The 21,888-nt window shown below is 39.6% G+C and overlaps 1 protein-coding gene and 1 pseudogene across 2 annotated transcripts in view; one reads left to right on the plus strand and one right to left on the minus strand.

The window, feature by feature from the left end:
- The first annotated feature begins 272 nt into the window (after window positions 1-272).
- UBE2E2 (ubiquitin conjugating enzyme E2 E2) overlaps window positions 273-21,888 on the plus strand; it is a 423,851-nt gene continuing 402,235 nt past the window's right edge. The window contains exons 1-2 of one of the 2 annotated variants that reach the window (XM_053599310.1): window positions 273-537; window positions 5,994-6,177. In XM_053599310.1, the coding sequence (XP_053455285.1) occupies window positions 6,002-6,177 (176 nt within the window). In that variant the 5' untranslated portion in view covers window positions 273-537; window positions 5,994-6,001. The remainder of the gene's footprint in view (window positions 538-5,993; window positions 6,178-21,888) is intronic. The other variant, XM_053599311.1, reaches the window with a different exon arrangement.
- LOC128591650 (cytochrome b-c1 complex subunit 6, mitochondrial-like) lies at window positions 16,271-16,790 on the minus strand (annotated as a pseudogene).

Raw genomic sequence — 21,888 nt, forward strand, 5'->3', positions numbered from 1 at the left:
CGCCCCTATCCGGCAAGTCCCTTTAATGCGCGTGCCCGTCAAGGCCCCCGCGTCCCATCTCTTCGAGCCGTTCCTTCAGCCTCGGTTTCCCCCACTTTTGCCGACCCTTCCCCGTGGGACGACCCTCGCCCCACTCCCCGCAAGGGGCCCGGCCTGCACACAGGACCTGACTGTCACTTTACTTTTCCGCGCCGCGCCCCCGCCCCTCTCCCAGCCGACGGGGCAACTTGCCCATGCGCGTGCCCGCCCCCGCCCCCTCGCGGCCGCGCGCCGGTGCAGGAGGGGCGGGGGGGAGCAGAGGGAGGCGCGCGGCGCCGCACGGCCGACGTGGGGCTCGCGCTCTCGCGGTCTCTCCCGGGCTGGCGGGCGGGCACGCGCAGTGGCGGGCGCGCGCGCGGACGGCCGGGCGGCGGTGGCTGCTGGAGGTGGAGGCTTCACTTTCCTAGACTCAGGGGCAGCCACAGCGGCAGCCGTGGGCAGCAGCCTCCGAAGCCAGAGCTGGAACGGCCGGGGGCGGCGGCAGCGAAAGCGCTGAGGGTGAGTCTGGGCGGGCGCGAGCGCGGAGGGGACAGGCGTGGTCGGGTGCGTGGTGCGTGGGTCTGGCTTTCGGTGACTAGACGGTCCGCGGGGGACATCTCGTCCCTGGGGCCTCCCCTCCTCCTCTTCCCTCGCGCCTCGGCAGCCCTCTCGCCCGGGCTTTGGTCGAGCCTGCGACCTGCAGGGACACCCCTCTTTCAGGTATTCGCCCGGGCCGTGCCCGTGCCTCCCGTCTTAGGGCGTCCTCCTCACTCCCCCAGTCGTCCTCCGCGCCGCAGGTCTCTGCTTACACCGCTCGCGCCCTAGTTCCCCCCTTCCTCGCTCCCCGGCGTGCCCTGTTCTCTGCGCCGCCTCCCGCGAGCCTCCTGCCCCCGTTTCTCGCCCTTTCTACCCTTCCCCCTCCTTCCCATCCCCTCCCCCGCCTCTTCTCTCTCCTGCCCTTCTTCTACCCTCTTTCGCTCTCAGTTCCCCATCCCTCTCCACCCTCCTAGCCCCTGCCCTCTCCCAGCTGCATCCTGGAAGTAAGTCTTTGCAAAAGTACAGGATAAATGTCACGGTGGAAAGTGCCCGGCTTGATCTTTTGCTGTTTTCCCTAATTGCATAATTGCTGCACATGGTGTCTCTCCTGGCGAGTGGCAGGTCCGGCTCCGCCGCCGCACCCCGGTGGCCCGCCGGGAGAAGACCTTGTGGGGTGTAATTTGTATGTGCTCTGGTGTGGGGTGTGTGTTGTATTGGTCTTTTGTGATTCCTGGCGCTTGTCACAGTTTGGCAACGAAGCCCATTTTTCTCTGGTCTCTCCTCTGCAGCCCCCACTGGCCTGGTTTGAAACCGGATTCCCTCTATTCTCTCCCGCTTCCCCCCTCCTCACTTCTCTTCTCTTTTCTCCTCTAATAATGTTTTCATCCTTTTGCCCTTTACCATTTTTAATGAAGATAAGCGTGGCTTCTTGTGGCCTTTTCCTTCACATCCAACCCGAAATGTCCAATCCATCTTCCCTTAAGGAAATTAAGGCCGCTTTAGAAAGACATCATCCTGTGCTCGGTGGCTGTTAGACCTATTTGCATGTTTTCGGGATTCTTCGTTTTGTATTGTGTATTCTTGAGAGTCCACCCAAATGGTTTTATTTAAAAGTACTGAAGGAGGTGCTAGGGTTTATTGTCATATGATCTCGCGGTTCAGAAAAATTTTAAGCTCTCCTTAGTTTTTAATCCCAGACTCTTTAAAAAGTATTTCTGAATATGTGATAATTCAGACTGGACCTTGAGAATCGAAATATTTGCCTTTACTCAGACAGCTGCTCCTTGGCTCCTTGGAGTTCCGTATGTGGGCTGATGCTGAAGATAGTGTTTTCATATAGTATCATATCCCACTCTGTCTCTCCTACAGCACCCCTTGCTCTAGAATAAAGTGTTCCCCTATTATTTTGTTCGTAAATACCTTTACAGTTAAGTTTAAAGCTAGATGTTGCCAGAAAATGTGCATATAATATGAATTACTTTATTTTATACCTTAGAAAAGTTAGAACTGTGAGTAGGAAGGCAGCAAGATAACACGACAGAATTAAACGGTTTCCTGTTATAAAAGCTCAAAGGAACACTTGTTTTTGCAGTTTTACACTATTAGTTACTATGTAAGGCTTATCTAGATAGTAATCTGGATTTATGGAGTGAAAATAGTTGCTTTTATGTTATCAGTAATATTTAAAGTCAAATAATTTCATTTTTACAAAACAGGTGAGTTTCATTCACTTATTAATTTCTAGGACTATAATTACAGCTTAGAGTACATAGCTAATACAAGCTTAGACAATTGGTGGGTTGAAGAAGGCATAATATTTAAACTCTTAATACATATTTTAGGAAAGACTACATTTCTATTTTATGTTTAAAAGCCAAGTTTTACTTTGAGTTTGAAATAAACATATCAATTTGTATATCTCACTGTCTTTGAAGCTATCATTGGAAAGTAGGGCCTGTGTTTGTAACCCAGGGATTTCAATTTATTTTTCCTGTAAATTAGACGATTGAATCAAATTAGCTATTTAGGAATGACTTTTAAGGATAATTTTAAAATGGTAATTTAGAAGATGTTTAAAGAGTTACAATTCAGAAATTTTTATTCATTTGTATTTTAGACAAGACAGCAATTTGTTACTTATAACTAATTAAAATGGTTTATAGACTTTATTTTCATAAAATTAGTGGCACCTGAATGCAACATTTTTTTCCCATACTTGTTCTGTAATCAGGCATTCAAAAAACAAAATCAGTAGAAATTCCCTTTATTCTTGATATTTGAAAAAGAGAAATGAAAACCTTATTTCTAAAAGTTTCTATAGTAGTTATCAATAATTATTTGTAGGTTAGGATTTGGATGAAATAAGATATTGTAGGTCAAAAGTGAAAATACACTTTTTTCTTTTTTGTGAACCCATAGAAATTATGCCTCTGTCCATTTAAAATAGTATTTTTCATAATTCTGTAGTGAGACTAATTTTTACTTTAGTTTTCCTCTGATAATCTGCAGTAGTTTATGAAATTTGGTTTCAGATTATGACTCAGATTACATCATTGAGTAATCTTTTTTAAGTGATTATATAATCATAGCATTATTAGTATGTAAATGCACATAAATAGAAGAGTGCGTAGCTTTATAACTAATACCATATGCAGCTGAAACTCTCCACATAGTTTATTTAATTGTAGTTCACTAAAATGAAGCCACAGCCTCAGTGTAAGAATATTACTTCATTTAGGTTCCCGTATATTTGACACGTGATGAATTCTTTCTGGCTTAAAATATATTAACTGATTCTCACTCATTTCACATTTCTTAAAATATTGCTGACAGCAATTTGGTATATCTTAGCATCTTTCCCTGAGAATTGTTCTCTTTCTCACTCCTGTACATATCCAGTCTATCTAATAAGCTATTATGTACATCCAAGGTTTTAACCTTCTGATATATTTTAAGTGAAAGAAGTAAGCTGAAAAAACAAATGTTAAATCTAAAATGAGAATTTAAAGTGTAATAAAAATTAAAAAAATGGAAATATTAGGACTTTTAGAAGTAGACATAAAACATACTGATATAAAATTTCAGTATTCTATTAAGTGACTTAGGTGCTCATAAAAGATGTCACTGTAGAGACTGACCATCTACATTTACAGAATAGGTAGAAAAGTAAAAGAGTTCCCATTGGTGTGTTTCAGAGCTGTTTGGGCACACCTGTTTTTGTTTGTCAAAGGGAAAGGGAGTTGGTGGGGTTGAGAGGAGGGTGGTGATGTGGGTGGTGTGTTGGTATAGAATAGGGGTCCTCAAACTGCGGCCCGCGGGCCACACGAGACAGTGTTACTGTATTTGTTCCCGTTTTGTTTTTTTACTTCAAAATAAGATATGTGCAGTGTGCATAGGAATTTGTTCATAGTTTTTTTTTTTTTTTTTTTTGACCTATAGTCTGGCCCTCCAATGGTCTGAGGGACAGTGAGTTGGCCCCCTGTTTAAAAAGTTTGAGGACGCTTGGTATAGACGTTTCGTATTTTTTATTGCATGTATACCTCTCTGTGCTTGCTGATTCCTCCATTCTTTTGTAGTGCTTTTTGGTTTGTCTTACCATAAAAATACCAGACCACTGGGTAGTGCCTGTGGCTCAGTGAGTGGTATGCTGGCCCCATTTACTGAGGGTGGTGAGTTCAGGCCCAACCCTGGCCAAACTGCAACAATAAAAAAAAATTAAAAAAAAAATAGCAGACCACTAAAGATTTGCATTATTAAATTGTTTTGGTTAGAGGAAGCTGCAAGTTAGCTAAATCTTTGGTGATGATGAATTATCAGTATCAGCTAGCTATCCATTTAACTAAATTATAGTAATAACAATTTATGCCTTATTTAAAGCATCTATCGCCTATTCTGATATTAGAAAAAGTTTTATTTCAAGTTTGAATTTGAGTAATTAAAAGTGTCCTTTTTGAAAGAATTTGTTCAATTTACCTATGAGTTTTCAAGGCATATTTTGTGTTGTTAATGGTACTTCTTAAACATGGGTAGTTTTGTTTTTTGAAGAAGTATACGAGAAGGTAGCTATGTGGTACTGAAAGTGGTGATTAGGTGACCGTACCATGGTGAGCACAAGGCCTTTTAGAGTTTGGATATGGGTTTTGTCTGTTCATTTCTGGATCTGTCAGAGCACTGGGTCATAAGGGATGTATTTATAGTAATCAAACTCAGAAATTGATTATGATAGGATAACAGTAGTGAAGGAATATTCCTTTCATTTACTGGAATTTTTTTCTGTCTGTTATCTAGGTTATAACAGCTACCTAGGGTAGGCGTCAAAGTATTGAGGAAATTGAGTTGATAATCAGAGTTACTTGGGGAGCATGAACTCAGAGCAAAGGGAATTTGAAAGCCTTGACGGATATTTCATCTAGACTGTGGAAAAAAATGTTCTTCAGCATCTCAATGTAGTCTTTATCTCTTGTGAAACATGGTTGCTTAGCATATAGCTGGATATGCTATCATATAGTTTAGTTTTTATTTAGAATCACTCAGGCCTCTGTGTTCTGTTACCACAAAGGTTACTTAAAATAAATTTGCTGGCTGAGAAGACTTTAACCTCAGCTCAGATCTGACGATGTATTGACTTGAAAGTGTCCCCCTGTTTCTCTGTTCTTGTGGCCATTTGTACTAACCACTCTTAGGGTACATAGCTAGTTTGCTTGCCTACTAGTCCAAATTTCTGGCAGTTCTTAGTACAGTGCTTGGTAGGAAGTAGGTCCTCAGTCATTTTTTACTTCCTTTTTTATAACAGCATATTGAGATGTAATTCACATGCTATAAAATTTGCCCTTTAAAAATGTATAACTCTGTGGTTTTTAGAATATTTATGGAGTTGTGCAACATCATCATTACTTAATTTTAGAACATTTTTATTATTCCCAAAGCATACCTCTGGAAACCACTTACGTATTTTTGTGTCTCTGTGTATTCACCTATTTTGGACCCTTCATATAAATGGAATAATAGTTTGTGGTCCTTTGTGGCTAGCTTCTTTCACTTAACCATAACCATTGAAAGTTCATCGGTTTTGTAGCATGTAGATACTGCACTTCATTCGACTTTTCAAGTTGAATAGTCCACATTATGTGGATCTACTGCATTTTGTTTATCCATTCATCAGTTAATGGATGTTTGATTTGTTTCTACTTTTTGGCTGTTATGAATAATGTTGCTGTGAAATTTTGTGTATAAATTTTTCATTTTTTTTATTTCACAGTACAATTTGAATGGAGGAAAGAAAAGTTATAGTAGTTCCTAAAGCTGTTTGTTTTGTAAATGGTCAACTTATCCATTTTATATTGAGTTTTACTTGTTCTACTTTAAGGCTCACTTTCTCTATGCTTGAGGTACTTTACAGTAGTTCTCACAGCTGAATAATTTTTGATTCTTTAATCCAGGATCTAAAATGTCCACTGAGGCACAAAGAGTTGATGACAGTCCGAGCACTAGTGGAGGAAGTTCCGATGGAGACCAACGTGAAAGTGTTCAGCAAGAACCAGAAAGAGAGCAAGTTCAGCCCAAGAAAAAGGAGGGAAAAATATCCAGCAAAACTGCCGCTAAATTGTCAACGAGTGCTAAAAGGTACCTGAGTTATTGTAATCATGTTGTTTTTGGTATCAATTTATTATCTTAAGTTCTGTTTTTCTGTTGCATTTAATCATTTTTCTGGCTGTGGGCTGTGAAGTTCATTGACTTTTTTTCTTTCCTCTTTACTGTTACCTCTTCTACATGGTTTTAATCCTGGGGAACTTTTCAGTATTTAAAGTCAGTTAAGTGGCAAAGCCAATTCATAAAATTTATGTCTACAGTGTGTTTGTGTATTATTAGAGGAGCATACACAGAATGTAGAAATATGATGGTTTGATTTGTGGTTTACTTGACCATAAAATTTTTTTTTCTGTTTAGTTACACAGAATAGAGATTAAAAATCTACTGAAATAGTTATTGAGTCATAGCTTCTCCCTGCTCCCCCCCCTCCTTTCCCTTTTCTTGAGACAAGGTCTCACTGTGTCACCCATGCTCAAGTGCAGTGGTACAGTTACAACTTACTACAGCCTCAAACTCCTGGGCTCAAGTGATCCTCTCACCTCAGCCTCCTGAGTGCCTCCAGGTGGGCAGCTCTGTGCCTGGCTGATTTTTAAAATTCTTTTGTAGAGGCAGGATCTTGCTATGTTGTCCAGGCTCAGGCCGGTCTTGAACTCTTGACCTCAAACAGTCCTTCCTTCTTGGCTTTCCAAGTGCTGGAGTTACTGGCATGAGTCATTGCCCTGGTGATAGTTTATTTTCTACTGCCAAAATGTTGTTACATTATAAAATAGCTCTTGGAAAATAGATTGAAAAGTAATTGAATTTAGTATAGTCGTTCCTAATCCTGTGATTTTATGTTCTTGCTTTGTTTTAGTATGTTTTGTATGTTTTAGTATTGTTTAGTATGTTTAGCCTTATATGTTATTGGGTGGTGTAGATTAGGGAGAACTCCTTTCCCAAAGATCAAAAACCATTACAGTCTGGTAGACCTTGTTTCCTTGTTTGTTTTTGCTATTACACAAGTCTGGGGTACTCAGCTAGCTGACTCTTCTGCTGCCTGGCCATAGAACAAAATGACCTGTTGCTGAGAAATAGGGGGTGGGGTTAGGATGAATAACAAAGGTGGGAAATAAAGAAAATATGCCACTGAGGTGAATGAAAGAGGTTGGGGTGGGTGGGTAAGAGATTTTTCTGTATAGATTGTAGCTCTGTTCTGTATAGATTTTTCTAGATTATAGATGAGGAAACGAGTTTTTACAGGGCCTCTTCATTTTGTCAGAAAAGGAAAAGGATGGGGTGGCAAGGTCTGTGGGAAATAGGGTTTTCCTGGGCCTATACGGTGCTCTCCTGTGACTGTTAGCAAAGACCCTCTCATCCTTTGCCCTAGCTGGGAGCACCACTACAAAATACCTTGAAATCATGTTTCTTAGGTGATGTATCAAAGATCAAATTTTACTTATGAAAGAGGGTGTATTGTTTAATGTGTGAATGTGAATTTTTTTTTTTTGGAGACAGAGTCTCACTGTATCACCCTCGGGAGAGTGCTATGGCGTCACAGCTCACAGCAACCTCAAATTCTTGGGCTCAGCTATTCTCTTGCCTCAGTCTCCCAAGTAGCTGGGACTGCAGGCACCTGCCACAACGCCTGGCTATTTTTTTGTTGCCATTGTTGTTTTAGCTGGCCCAGGTTGGGTTTGAACCTGACAGCCTTGGTGTATGTGGCCGGCGCCCTACCCACTGAGCTATGGGTACTGCCCCTGAATGTAAATTTTTAAAGTACATGGGTCATCTTATTTCATTTGACTACAACGTGATTACAAAGTACAAATTATATATTCAAACCTAGTGATAGATTTCGTGAGATAAAAATATAGAAAGAAGAAAATATTTTTCTCTTCCATAAATCAATGGTGTGTGAAGAGTCCAGAACAGAACTGATTGGCACTAAATAGAAAATAGTTTTATTGCATTGGTGAAAGTAAGGCATTCTTTTGAGTTGCTTCCTGACTGAAAGAATCCTTCCATTGGCAAATACATCTTTATGAATCTGTGCTTTTTAAATTATGTCTTGAGTGGTTGGCCAGTAGGTTACTTTGTATGTAGTGACTTAGTCATTTACTGTTTTATTTTGCTTATTTTGTTTTTTTGGGGACAGGGTCTTGCTGTGCTTCCTGGGCTAAAGTGCAGTGCTGTCATTATAGTTCACTGCAACCTCAAACTCCTGGTTTTGAACCATCCTCCTGCCTCAGCTTCCCAAGTAGCTGGGACTATAGGCGTGTGCCACCACCAGGCCCAGACAGTTGTTGTATTATTTATAGAGATGGGGTTTTGCTATTGCCCAGGCTGGACTTGAATTCTGGGATTCAAGTGATTCTCCTGCCTTGGTTTCCCAAAGTGCAAGGATTATAAGCCATTTACTGTTTAAATGTAAAAATGCTGCTTTACTACTATTTTTAATTAATAAAAGCTTATTCTGTCTCTGTTCCTCCCTTACCCTATTTCAGGTGAAATGAGTTGTTTTTCCCATCTCTGCTTATGTTCTAAGAACTTAGAAAATTGAGGATCATGGTGACCCCCACTCTTACTTTGTTGCCCTAGGTAGAGTGCTCTGGTGTCACAGCTCACAGCAACCTCAAACTCTTGGGCTCAAGTGATCCTCTTGCCTCAGCCTCCCAAGTAGCTGGGACTACAACGCCACAGTGTCTCACTATTTTTTTTAGAGACTGGGTCTTACAAGAGTAAGCTGGTCTTGAACTCCTGAGCTCAAGCAATCCTCCCATGTCATGTTTGGGGGGGTTGGGGTGCTGGGATTGCAGGCATGAGCCCCTGTGCCCGGCAGCCCACCTGTTTTTAATGTATTGTTATAGCCACAGTACCTAGCATAGGAGGGTAACAGTATTTATTTATTTATTGCCTTAAAGCTCTGAGCTTATTGTAGGGATTGGATTTTCCATGGATGTTAGATCTCAGAACTAGTGTGTTTAGAAGATTCAAAGTTAGAGATTGTTTCAAAATAAAATTTAAATTTATGCTTTTTTTATTGATGATTAATTTTTATTCAGATAAGAATTCTTTCCTAAATAGTGTCATTTTATGAAATAATCAGTAGCAGTGAAGAGCTTGAACTCTCTGGAGGTAGCATCTGGTTTCAAATTTAGTTTCCCAGTACTTACTATTTCTGTGATCTTGGACTCATAATATTTCGCGTTTTTTTTTTTTTTGAGATAGAGCCTCAAGCTGTCGCCCTGGGTAGAGTCATCTGGTATCACAGCTCACAGCAACCTCCAACTCCCCTGGGCTTAAGTGAGTCTCCTGTCTCCACCTCCCAAGTAGCTGGGACTACAGGCGCCCGCCACAACACACAGCTATTTTTTGGTTGCAGCCGTCATTGTTGTTTGGTGGGCCCAGGCTGAATTTGAACCCCCCAGCTCAGGTGTATGTGGCTGGCGCCTTAGCTGCTTGAGCTACAGGCACCGCCAATATTTAGTGTTTTTAAATCTCAGTTTCTTCATTTGTAAAATGAAGATAATAATGGTACCCTCTTCACAGGGTTGTTGTGAGGACAAAATATGGTAATGTATTTATTTGGCACATAGTAGTCTGGTAAACTGTTGCTGTCAGTTACAAACTTTGTGTCAGATAAAATCTACAGTGTTTTGTTTTTTTTTTTTTTTTTCCTTCAGACAAGGATCTCACTATTGTCACCCTTGGTATATTGCTGTGGCGTCACAGCTCACAGCAATCTCAAACTCTTGGGGTTAAGCGATTCTCTTGCCTCAGCCTTCCAAGCAGCTGGGACTACAGGCGCCCACTACAATGCCTGGCTATTTTTTTGTTGCACTTGTCGTTGTTTAGCTTGCCCGGGCTGGGTTCGAACCCACCAGCCTCGGTGCATGTGGCTGGCGCCATAATCACTGTGCTATGGGTGCTGAGCCTGTAGCTGAGCCTGTAGTGATATGCAAGTCCTTTTGGTACAAACTTTGGGAAAATGTAGTATGTTAATCTTGAAGGCCTTAATGCTGTTGTGAAACTCAAAATACTTCGATACTGTAATTAAATACATCTTAAAGTAACTTAGGACAAGTGGTTTGCACATAAGTGTTCAATTATCATATGACGTGTTTTATAGCTATAGAATTAATAATTTGGTGTAGAAACATGGTTTCTTGAAAAGTCTAATTTTGATATGTTATAGAATAGTGATGTATGATACGCAAAACGTGTAATTAATTTGTCTTAGAGTTGAGAGGAAAGCTTATAGTTATCTCTTTGATCCCTTTTTGCTCTTCTTTGGCAAGAATTTTTTTTACTTAAAATATTGACAGGCTTGGGCGGTGCCTGTGGCTCAAAGGAGTAGGTGCTGGCCCCATATGCCAGACAGAGGTGATGGATTCAAACCCAGCCCTGGCCAAAAACTGCAAAAAAAATAAAAATAAAAAATTGACAGGCTCTTATTTATCATAGCCTTCTCTCTTGATATGTATCACTTGAAATGTATCACTTTTGTTACATTTACAAGTATGTAGTTGGAGTATAACTACAGTTATACATTTAGATGATTTTGATTAAATTGACTAGTCAATTCAATAAGATTTATCTATTTAGAATTCTTAGTTGAATTCACTCTGCTGCAGCTTTCACATGTTGACACATCTGTAAATGTGAATTCTAGATCACTTCACTCTAAATTACTTCAGAGTAGATGTGATTTTTTTTTTTTTTCTTTCTTTTTTGGACGCTCACTGTAATCCTGTTCTAGGAATAGTATTTGGTTTCAGAGTCTAAATTTTTGTTAGGTTAAAAGATTGATTCCATTGTGCTCCAGTATGAACTTTCATCATCTGGGCCCACATGAGAATGAAGTAGTACTGTTCGTAGATTGTCTTGTTATTACTGTTTTTTCTTGATTCTAAATGTACATTTTAAAACTCTTTAATGTTTCTCTTTCTGAAGTCAAGATGCAGCTTACAAATGATGTGTACCATTATTTGATGATGTGTCTTAAAGTCAATGGTCTCAGAATCACAGATAAATACTATGTGTGACCATTCAGAATTAAGCTCTGGGCTTATTGTTTGCAGTGGCTATGTGTTTTCTAGAGACCGCTTTGACAATTAAAAAATTTGAATAAATAGTTGCATGATGTTTTCTTCAGAGTAAATTTTTCTTTTTTTTTTTTTTTTTTTTTTGCAGTTTTTGGCCTGGGCTGGGTTTGAACCCACCACCTCCGGCTTATGGGGCTGGCGCCCTACTACTTTGAGCCACAGGCGCCGCCGGAGAGTAAATTCTTTTTATTTATTTATTTTTTTTCTAGGACTATTGTAAAACAGTAGAGAGTAAATTCATTTTGGAAGGTTTTGGCCAGTTGATTCCATTGGTTAGAATAGGGTTTCTTAGGTGACTGAAGAATTCAGTCTTTTGGGGAATATAGAAAATTGTCTAGGTGGGAGGAAGGGTTTGTTTGTTTTTAAATAACTGTTAAGAAATCACTTTGTGAATCTCCATGTCCATTCATGGTATACTTGGCCCTGAGTGACTTTTTTGAGGTTTATCTTTTTCTTCTCTCTTTTCTTCTTCCTTCCCTCTGTTCTCCTCCCTTCCTCTCCCCTCTTTTTTTTTTTTTTTAAGAGACAGTCTTTCTCTGTCTCACAGACTGGAGTGCAGTGGTGCGATCATAGTTCTCTGTAACCTCAAACTCTTCAGCTCAATTGATCCTTCCACCTTTGCTTTCTATGTAGCTGGAATTGGAGGTGAGCACCACTACACCCAGCTAATTTTTAAAATTATTTTTGTAGAGACAGAGTCTCACTGTGTTGCTCAGGCACCTGGGCTCAAGTGATCCTCCTGCCTTGGCCTCCTAAAGGGCTAGGATTATAGGGGTAAGCCTGTGCACCTGACTGGAATTGTGTATGTGTATTAAACATGTCAATACATATACACTACTTTATATTTGAGTCCTTACTCCAGTGTGTCGATGATAAAATGGGTGCTTTGTATCGTCCCCATTTCGTGTAATTTGTACCATATTCTTCACTTAAGAATGAATAATTGTTATGATACCTGCCCTTTTTTTCCAAGCAAGTGACAGTCCATCTCAGTACTCTTATTGTACTCTAACTGATCACCCTGGAACAGTTAAGGTATTGGGTGGAGTCATACAAATTGAAATTCAGTTTGTATGTTGCTCCTGACTTGTCCCAGTAACTACGTGTAAGTGGTGATTCTGCACTGTAATAACCTAAGAAGTGGCACTGCCTGATGCAAAGTTAGGCAACTGTCTAGTTATTTATGTCTAAATAATTTTTTCTTAGAAGCTCTGATAAGAGAGAAGTCTTTTTGTTTGTTTGACTTAGGAAGGTAATTGTCTTAATCTTTCGCCTTAGCAATTTAAAATAAGTAGCCTTGGTTTTCTTACCTTTTAAATGGGGACTGACAAAACAGATACTTAGAGGATTCTGTGAGGTTTATCTAATTTCTCTTTCTTTCTTTTCTGTCTCTTTCTTTCTTTCTTTCTTTCTATTTTTTTTCATTGAGGGTACAATAAGCCAGGCTATACTGATTGCATTTGTTAGGTAAAGTCCCTCTTGCAATTGTGTCTTACCCCCAAAAGGTGTGGCACACACCAAGGCCCGAACCCCCTCCCTCCTTTCCTCTCTCTGCTCTTCCATTCCCAAGCCCTCCCGCCCTCTTTCTCTCTGTGCTCTCCCCTTCCCCCACCCCCACTGTGACCTTAATTATCATGTATTGTCCTCATATCAAAATTGAGTACATAGGATTCATGCTTCTCCATTCTTGTGATGCTTTACTAAGAATAATGTCTTCCACTTCCATCCAGGTTAATACAAAGGATGTAAAGTCTCCATTTTTTTTTAATGGCTGAATAGTAAGTGTACATATACCACAGCTTGTTAATCCATTCCTGGGTTGGTGGGCATTTAGGCTGTTTCCACATTTTGGCGATTGTAAATTGAGCTGCAATAAACAGTCTAGTACAAGTGTCCTTATGATAAAAGGATTTTTTTCCTTCTGTGTAGATGCCCAGCAATGGGATTGTAGGATCAAATGGGAGGTCTAGCTTGAGTGCTTTGAGGTTTCTCCATACTTCCTTCCAAAAGGGTTGTACTAGTTTGCAGTCCCACCAGCAGTGTAAGAGTGTCCCCTTCTCTCCACATCCACGCCAGCATCTGCAGTTTTGAGACTTTGTGATGTGGGCCATTCTCACTGGGGTTAGATGTAGCGCAGGGTGGTTTTGATTTGCATTTCTCAAATAGATAGGGATGATGAACATTTTTTCATGTTTGTTAGCCATTCGTCTGTCTTCCTTAGAGAAAGTTCTATTCATGTCTCTTGCCCATTGATATAAGGGATTGTTGGCTTTTTTCATGTGGATTAATTTGAGTTCTCTATAGATCCTAGTTATCAAGCTTTTGTCTGATTGAAAATATGCAAATATCCTTTCTCATTGTGTAGGTTGTCTCTTTGCTTTGGTTGTTGTCTCCTTAGCTGTACAGAAGCTTTTCAGTTTAATGAAGTCTCATTTGTTTATTTTTGTTGTTGTTGGCAATTGCCATGGCGGTCTTCTTCATGAAGTCTTTCCCCAGGCCAATATCTTCCAGTGTTTTTCCTATGCTTTCTTTGAGAATTTTTATTATTTCATACCTTAAATTTAAGTCTTTTATCCATCTTGAATCAATTTTTGTAAGTGGAGAAAGGTGTGGGTCCAGTTTCAGTCTTTACATGTGGATATCCAGTTCTCCCAACACCATTTATTGAATAGGGAGTCTTTTCCCCAAGGTATGTTCTTGTTTGGTTTATCAAAGATTAGGTGGTTGTAAGATGTTAGTTTCATTTCCTGGTTTTCTGTTCGATTCCAAGTGTCTATGTCTCTGTTTTTGTGCCAGTACCAAGCTGTCTTGACCACTATGGCTTTGTAGTACAGCCTAAAATCTGGTATAGTGATGCCCCCAGCTTTGTTTTTATTACCAAGAACTGCCTTAGCTATACGGGTTTTTTTCTGCTTGAATAGGTAGATTGCTTTGGAAAGTATAGACATCTTAACAATTTTGATTCTTCCCATCCATGAGCATGGTATGTTCTTCCATTTGTTAATATCCTCTGCTATTTCCTTTCTGAGGATTTCATAATTTTCTTTATAGAGGTCCTTCACCTCCTTCGTTAGGTATATTCCTAGGTATTTCATTTTCTTTGAAACTGTGGTGAAGGGAGTTGTGTCCTTAACTAGCCTCTCATCTTGACTGCTATTGGTGTATACAAAGGCTACTGACTTGTGGACATTGATTTTATATCCTGAAACATTACTGTATTTTTTGATGACTTCTAGGAGTCTTGTGTTTGAGTCTTTGGGGTTCTCTAAGTATAAGATCATGTCGTCAGCAAAGAGGTAGAGTTTGACCTTCTCTGCTCCCATTTGGATTCCCTTTATTTCCTTGTCTTACCTAATTGTATTGGCTAAAACTTCCAGCACCATGTTGAATAGTAAAGGTGACAGAGGACAACCTTGTCTGGTTCCAGTTCTAAGAGGAAAAGCTTTCAGTTTTACTCCATTCAGTAAAATATTAGCTGTGGGTTTGTCATAGATAGCTTCAATCAGTTTTAGAAATGTGCTATCTATGCCTGTACTCTTCAGTGTTCTAATTAGAAGAAGATGCTGGATTTTATCAAATGCTTTTTCTGCATCTATTGAGAGGAACATATCTTTAGTTTTGCCTCTTTTAATATGGTGGATAATGTTTATGGACTTGCGTATGTTAAACCAGCCTTGTGTCCCTGGGATGAAACCTATTTGATCATGATGTATGATTTTTTTGATGATAAGCTATAATCTATTGGCTAGGATTTTGTTGAGAATTTTTGCGTCTATATTCACGAATGAAATTGGTCTGAAATTCTCCTTTTTTGGTTAGGTCTTTTCCTGGTTTTGGTATCAGGGTGATGTTTGCTTCATAGAACGTGTTGGGGAAGATTCCTTCCACCTCAATTTTTTGAAATAATTTTTGCAGTACAGGAATAAGCTCTTGCTTGAAAGTTTGATAGAATTCTGGTGTGAAGCCATCTGGACCAGGGCATTTTTTGTTTGGAAGCTTTTTATTGTTTCTTTCGTCTCAGTGTTGAAATTGGTCTGTTCAGGAGCTCTATTTCTTCCTGGCTAAGTCTAGGGAGAGGGTGTGATTCCAAATATTGATCCATTTCCTTCACATTGTCAAATTTCTGAGCATAGAGTTTCTGGTAGTATTCAGAGATGATCTCTTGTATCTCTGTGGGATCAGTTGTTATTTTCCCTTTATCATTTCTGATTGAGGTTACTAGAGATTTTACTTTTCTGTTTCTAGTTAGTCTGGCCAATGGTTTATCTATTTTATTTATTTTTTCAAAAAACCAACTCCTTGTTTCATTAATTTTCTGAATGATTCTTTTGTTTTCAGTTTCATTGATCTCTGATTTGATTTTGGATATTTCTTTTCTTCTACTGGGTTTAGGCTTAGATTGTTCTTTTTCCAATTCCATAAGGTGGATTGTGAGTTTGTTGATGCGCTCTTTTTCTATTTTTTGAATGTAGGCATCTACAGCGATAAATTTTCCTCTGAAAACTGCTTTTGCAGTATCCCACAGGTTTTGGTAGCTTGTGTATTCATTGTTGTTATGCTCAAGGAAGTTAATGATTTCCTGTTTTATTTCTTCCTGCACCCATCTGTTATTCAACAGATGGTTGTTTAATTTCCATGCCTTTGTGTGGGGTCGAATGTTTTTGTTAGAGTTGAGTTCCACCTTTAGTGCCTTATGGTCTGAGAAGATACAAGGTAAAATTTCAATTCTTTTGATTCTGTTGATATTTGTTTTGTGTCCCAGGATATGGTCAGCTTTGGAGAATGTTCCATGGGGTGATGAGAAGAATGTATATTCTTTATCTTTGGGATGGAGTGTTCTATATGCGTCTATCAAGCACAGTTGTTGTAGGGTCTCATTAAAGTCTCTTATATCTTTGTTTAATTTCTGTTTAGAGGATCTGTCCAGCTCTGTAAGAGGAGTGTTAAAGTCCCCTGTTATTATGGTATTATCAGATGTCATATTGCTCAGACTGAGTAGGGTGTGTTTCAAGAATCTGGGAGCATTTAAATTGGGTGCATAAATATTTATTTATTTATTTTGGCAGTTCACAGAATTTTATTAGAATGGAATCACTGCTTATTACATAGAGTTGGCTACTTTCCTAAGCCAAAATGCATGAGGTTTGTATGAAGTTAACAGTTATACAAATTAAAAACAAAGGGCATATTCAAAACCATAAGGAAGCATCCTGATGCCCAGGTGATGAAGGCTGAGATGAATGAGTCTGCACATTTATTTCAGGCTGTTGAAGAGTTTGTGGGCCACACGGTGGTCCCTTGCATGCAAGAAGTCAGAGAGCTCCTCTTTGCAATCCTCTTCTGTATGTGATCTGGCGGAGACACGCTCATCACAGAGCTCTAGCCGCTCACGAGCCTTTACACATTTTTCCAACTGCTCGCACTCCTCTCTCATGTTTTTAAGGGATCCACTAATTCCTCCTCTTCTTCTTCCTCCTCCTTGGGTTCTCTGGACCCAGTCAGCATGTTTTTTTTGTCCTCCAGACCCATGTCCAGCTACATTTGTTGATTCAACACGAGTAGCAATACCAGCATAAATATTTAGAATTGAAATGTCTTCTTGTTGTATTTTTCCCTTGACCAATATAAAGTGACCACCTTTGTCTTTTTTGACTGTAGTTGCTTTAAATCCACATGTATCTGAAAATAAGTTTGCAACTCCTCTTTTCTTCTGAATTCCATTTGCCTGAAAAATTGTTTTCCAACTCTTGACTGGGAGTTTTAATTTGTCTTTTGAAGCCAGGTGTGTTTCTTGCAGATAGGAAATCGATGGCTTGTGTTTTTTAATCCAGTCAGCCAATCTATGTCTCTTCAGTGGGGAATTCAAGCCATTAACATTTATTGAGATAATTGATAAGTGTGGTAATATTCTATTCATCTTATTTTGTGAGAGTCCATTGCTGAGTTTTATCCTTTGCATCAGTGTGGAAGCTAGGTTCTGTCCTTTAATTTCTGAGTTCTTACTTTGCTGCTGATCCATTGTGATGATCAGTGTGTAGAACAGGTTGAAGTATTTCCTATAGAGCTGGTCTTGTTGTGGCAAATTTCCTCAATGTTTTTATATCTGTAAATGATTTGATGTCTCTGTCAATTTTAAAGCTTAGCTTAAGCAGGATATAGAACTCTGGGCTGGAAATTGTTCTGTTTAAGTAGATTAAAGGTAGATGACCACTGTCTTCTTGCTTGGAAAGTTTCATTAGGGAAGTCTGTAGTCACTCTGATGGATTTGCCCCTGTAGGTCAACTGGTGTTTATTCCTGGCAGCTTGGAGGATCTTTTCTTTGGTCTTGACTTTGGGCAGGTTTATCACAATGTGTCTTGGAGAAGGTCAGTTAGAGTTGAGGCGACCTGGGGTCCGATATCCCTCTGAAAGCAGTGTGTCAGAATCTTTGGTGATATTTGGGAAATTTTCCTTTTTAATATTCTCTAGTATGGCTGCCATTCCTCTGGGGCATTCTTCTTCCCCTTCTGGGATTCCTATAACTCGTGTGTTGGAACGCTTCATAAGAATCCCATAATTCTGACAGTGAACGTTCTGCTTTGTCTCTCTTCTTTTCTGCCTCTTTTACTGTCTGAGTTAACTCAAGAACTTTGTCTTCTACCTCTGAAATTCTTTCTTCTGCATGGTCTAACCTGTTGTTGATACTTTCCATTGCATCCTTAAGTTCCCTAATTGACTGTTTCATTTCCTTCAGCTCTGCTATATACTTTCTGTATTCTTCATATTGTTCATCTCTTATTTGATTCTGTTTTTGGAGTTCCTTTTGGTTATTTTCCACTTTATTAGCCATTTCCTTCATTGTTTTCATCATGCGTATTCTAAATTCCCTTTCTGTCATTCTTAAGATTTCTTTATAGGTGCATTCCTGTGCAGTAGCTACCTCATGGTCCCTTAGAGAGGTTGCTCTGGACTGGTTCTTTATGTTGCCAGGAGTTTTCTGCTGATTATTCCTCATGAGTGATTTCTTTTATCTGTTTCGTTGCCCTAATTTTCCTTTCACTTCCTCTTGCTCTTTGTGTTCCTGAGCCTGTGGATTGAGGTTTCAATGAGTCCTTTTGGTACAGGACCAGAAGGATGAGAAGGTTGAGGAGCAAGAAGGGATAAAAAAAAAAAAAAAAAAAAAAGAGAAAGAAAGAAAAGAAAATAGAGAAAGGAGAGGGGGGGTCGGTAAAGGGAATATTGACAAAAAGAAGAGAGGCACAGAAAGAGCGAGACAGAGCAATATAGGTGTACAGTAGGGTACTTTGACAAACCTTAAAAAAAACCCAGCCTCTGGGGGTACCTGGTTGGGTGGTTCCCTTGAGGTCAGCAGCTCTTTGCTAACCTGATCGGACCCAGTACCCCACCTCCACCAAGTAGAGGGGAAAGACAAAAATGCTATAAATCAAACCAGAACAAGCAAACAGAGAAATTTACAGGATAAAATTGGGTGAAAAACCAAATAATAGTGGTAGAAACACTAGCAAAAATGAGGTTCTAATCATTGAAAAAGACAGCAATGGGAAGTTGTATTTAAACTAGAAAAATGGAGAAAGAAAGGAATGACAAAAAAGAAAAAATCTGTATGGAAAAGGTTGAAATTAAAAAACAAAACAACAACAAAATAAACAAAAAACAAAGTAACAAAAAAACAACCAAAAACAAAGCAGTATATATATCTTACTGAATATTGTCTGGGCAACAGGTGGTCTTCTTGGGTAGGAGATGTTAATCACAATGCTGATACGACTGGAGGCCTCCGCTGATTTCTCAAACCCCACAGGGTGGAGATCCTAAATCTCTCTTCAGCTCTCTTAAAAGACACTTTAAACTTGTCTTGGAATGTGCTTGTCACTGGGATCACTGCTGAAGTGGGTATCCACTTACCCAGTGTGCCAAACTGGTCTCACTCTACCCCTGAGGGTTAAGACTGTAAGGTGGCTGAGTCCCCGCCTTTAGGCTGTCAGTCACTAGGTTACTAGCTCCTGCCCGATCCTTGTTTGCGACCCTGAGGGCGGAGCTTGCCCGGGCAGTTCTTTCACAATGGCTCCCTTCGGCCCAGAGCACTATTAGCTCCGTCCGTCTCAGTGGCACAGTCTGGGGCCCTAGACAACACCCAAAGTTCTCTGCACTCCTGCTCGAGCTCTCCCCAAGGCAGTTCAACTGAGTGCCGAGTCCAAAAACACCAAAACAGTTCACAGGTAAGGCTTTTCCGGTTTGCAGTCTCACTGCTGCTATACTTAGAGCTGCCTGCGGGATTAGACCGATGGAACACACGCAACCACTTGCCAGTTTTGCACTGTTTTTGTCCTCTTCTTGGGGTCCAGAAGTCTCTTGGTGACTCCCTTTATCCTCAAAGGGATGATTATAGGCAGATCCCACCAGCCAGAGATGCTTGGAGTCTTATCTCCCTGGACTCACGGTGCCCAGTTGCAAGGAAGCTGTCACTTGCCGCCATCTTGCTCTCTGCCCCTCTAATTTCACTTTCAGTTGTTTGAAATCATCATGTGAAAGATACACTATGAGTGAGAATTATTGGTACCTCTCATTTTTCCCAGCCCTAAGGGACAGTGTGTGAAATAGCTATTTTCCTTGTCCCACATGTCAAGAGTGAAAAACTTAATACATGCTATGATCACAACCATTGAGTTAGAGTGGAATTGCTGTCATTGAAAACAGTGGGACATCTTGCAACTGTTTAAATAGCAATTCTTAGTATAATCTTTTCTGTCAAAAAAAAAGAACCATTCTTAGGTAACAGTGGCTCAAAATATAATATATTGAGTTACTGCTCAGAGTTGTTGAATTTATCAGTAAATTGATTTTTGTAGTAAATAATATAGATTTGGGATTATAGGTATCTGGAGGGGTTCACGTTCTGTTATAGAATTTTGTGACAGAAAATTATAATTTATTGTTATTTTTAGATCAAAATGTCAGTATAAACATAAAGTAAGGAATTTGAAAATCCCAGAGGTGTTTTTTTTGTGTTAAAAGTAGTTTTCTTTAACAGTTTAAACATGTTTTTTCGAATGCCTTTTCTTGTGGTTCTCTCAGTTTAAAAATAATTTATAAAAGTTCATGTGTGTGATAAATAGTACACTGATTTTTTTTTTTTTTTCTTAAATGGAGAGCAACAGTTTTTTGTCCCATGCTACCCCCAGTTCCATTCCCTGGAAGCCAGCGTTAGCTATCTTTGGTTCTAGTCGTTTCATTGTATTTTTTGCATAATTCTGAACAATGTACTTGTTAAGTTTTTGACTGAAATAATGTCTTTTGACTCACTTCTCTGAAATATGTGGATTTATTTACCTATTCTTCCTTTCTTTTCCTTCTTCCCAGTTAATAATAGTTGCATTTAAAAAAAGATTATTGTTTTTTTTTGACAGAGTCTTACTCTGTTGCCTTGGATAGAGTGCTATGGCATCATCACAGCAACCTCAGACTCCTGGGCTCAAGCAAACCTCCTGCCTCAGCCTCCTCAAGTAGCTGGGACTACAGGTGCCACAACAGCAAGCTAATTTTTCTATTTTTACTAGAGATGAGGTCTTGTTCTCTTTCAGGCTGGTCTCAGAACTCCTGGGCTCAAGCAATCCTGCCTTGGCCTCCTAGAGTGCTGGGATTACAGGTGCCAGCCACTGTGCCAAGTCTATTGGTTGTTTTATGCTCTAAAAAATATATTTAAGCTTTTGTTTCTTATTCCTCCTAATTTCAGCAGTATTTTTTGATTCTCTACTTTGTAAAATGTAGGTATTAATGCTTTCATTCTTCATCTACTTTTTTCTGGTTTATATTAGCTATACTTAATTTTACATGATTAAGGTTAGTAGCATTTACGTTGTATAGTGCCGCTACAACCCATCTTCTATGCTTGTGTATGTAAAAATCAGTGAATTGTGTATACATTTATTACAACTGTAGATATTCAATGTTAATATTCTAACAGCGTATTAGGATTAGATTTCCTACTAGTCCAGTGTTACTACCCTTGAGCTACCCAATGAGTCATAGCATTTCAGCAAAAAGATAAAACCTCTTAACATCTGACACTGAATTACAAGTATTTTACATTTTAGTTTCCTTTATATTTGATCTATGATTTTCTTACACACCTTTTTTTTCCTCCCCTCGAATAGTATATTTTTATTATATCCTTAGTCTGCAGCCCATTCTCAACCTGTTTGATTGACACCTATTTACTTTGTCTTGAAGAAATATGTTGACATCTCCCATCCTTTGGTGACCACCCCCCCTCCTTTGCTGAGTTTGTTACCTTTTGCATTTTCTGTATTTCCTCTCTTCACCCTGTGGGTGGGAGGTGAATGTGTGTGCTTAATTTGCCATCTTTTTATTTTTGAGACAGAGTCTAACTATGTTACCTTGGGTAGGGTGCTGTGGCGTCACAGCTCACAGCAACCTCAAACTCTTGGACTTAAGCGATTCTCTTGCCTCAGCCTCCCAAGTAGCTGGGACTACAGGGGCCCACCATTAGTTTGCCATCTTTAACCTGGACTTTACCATTTAGTCTCGAAGTGCCTATTTTATATGTCTGTGTGAAATCCAAAAAAGGTGTTTGCTTATCTCAGATCTTTGAGATGTCTGTCATTTAATTATTGGGCATGTGTACTTTGTATGCATATTA

The sequence above is a fragment of the Nycticebus coucang genome, chromosome 8, assembly GCF_027406575.1.
Source record: "Nycticebus coucang isolate mNycCou1 chromosome 8, mNycCou1.pri, whole genome shotgun sequence".
Lineage (NCBI taxonomy): Eukaryota > Metazoa > Chordata > Mammalia > Primates > Lorisidae > Nycticebus > Nycticebus coucang.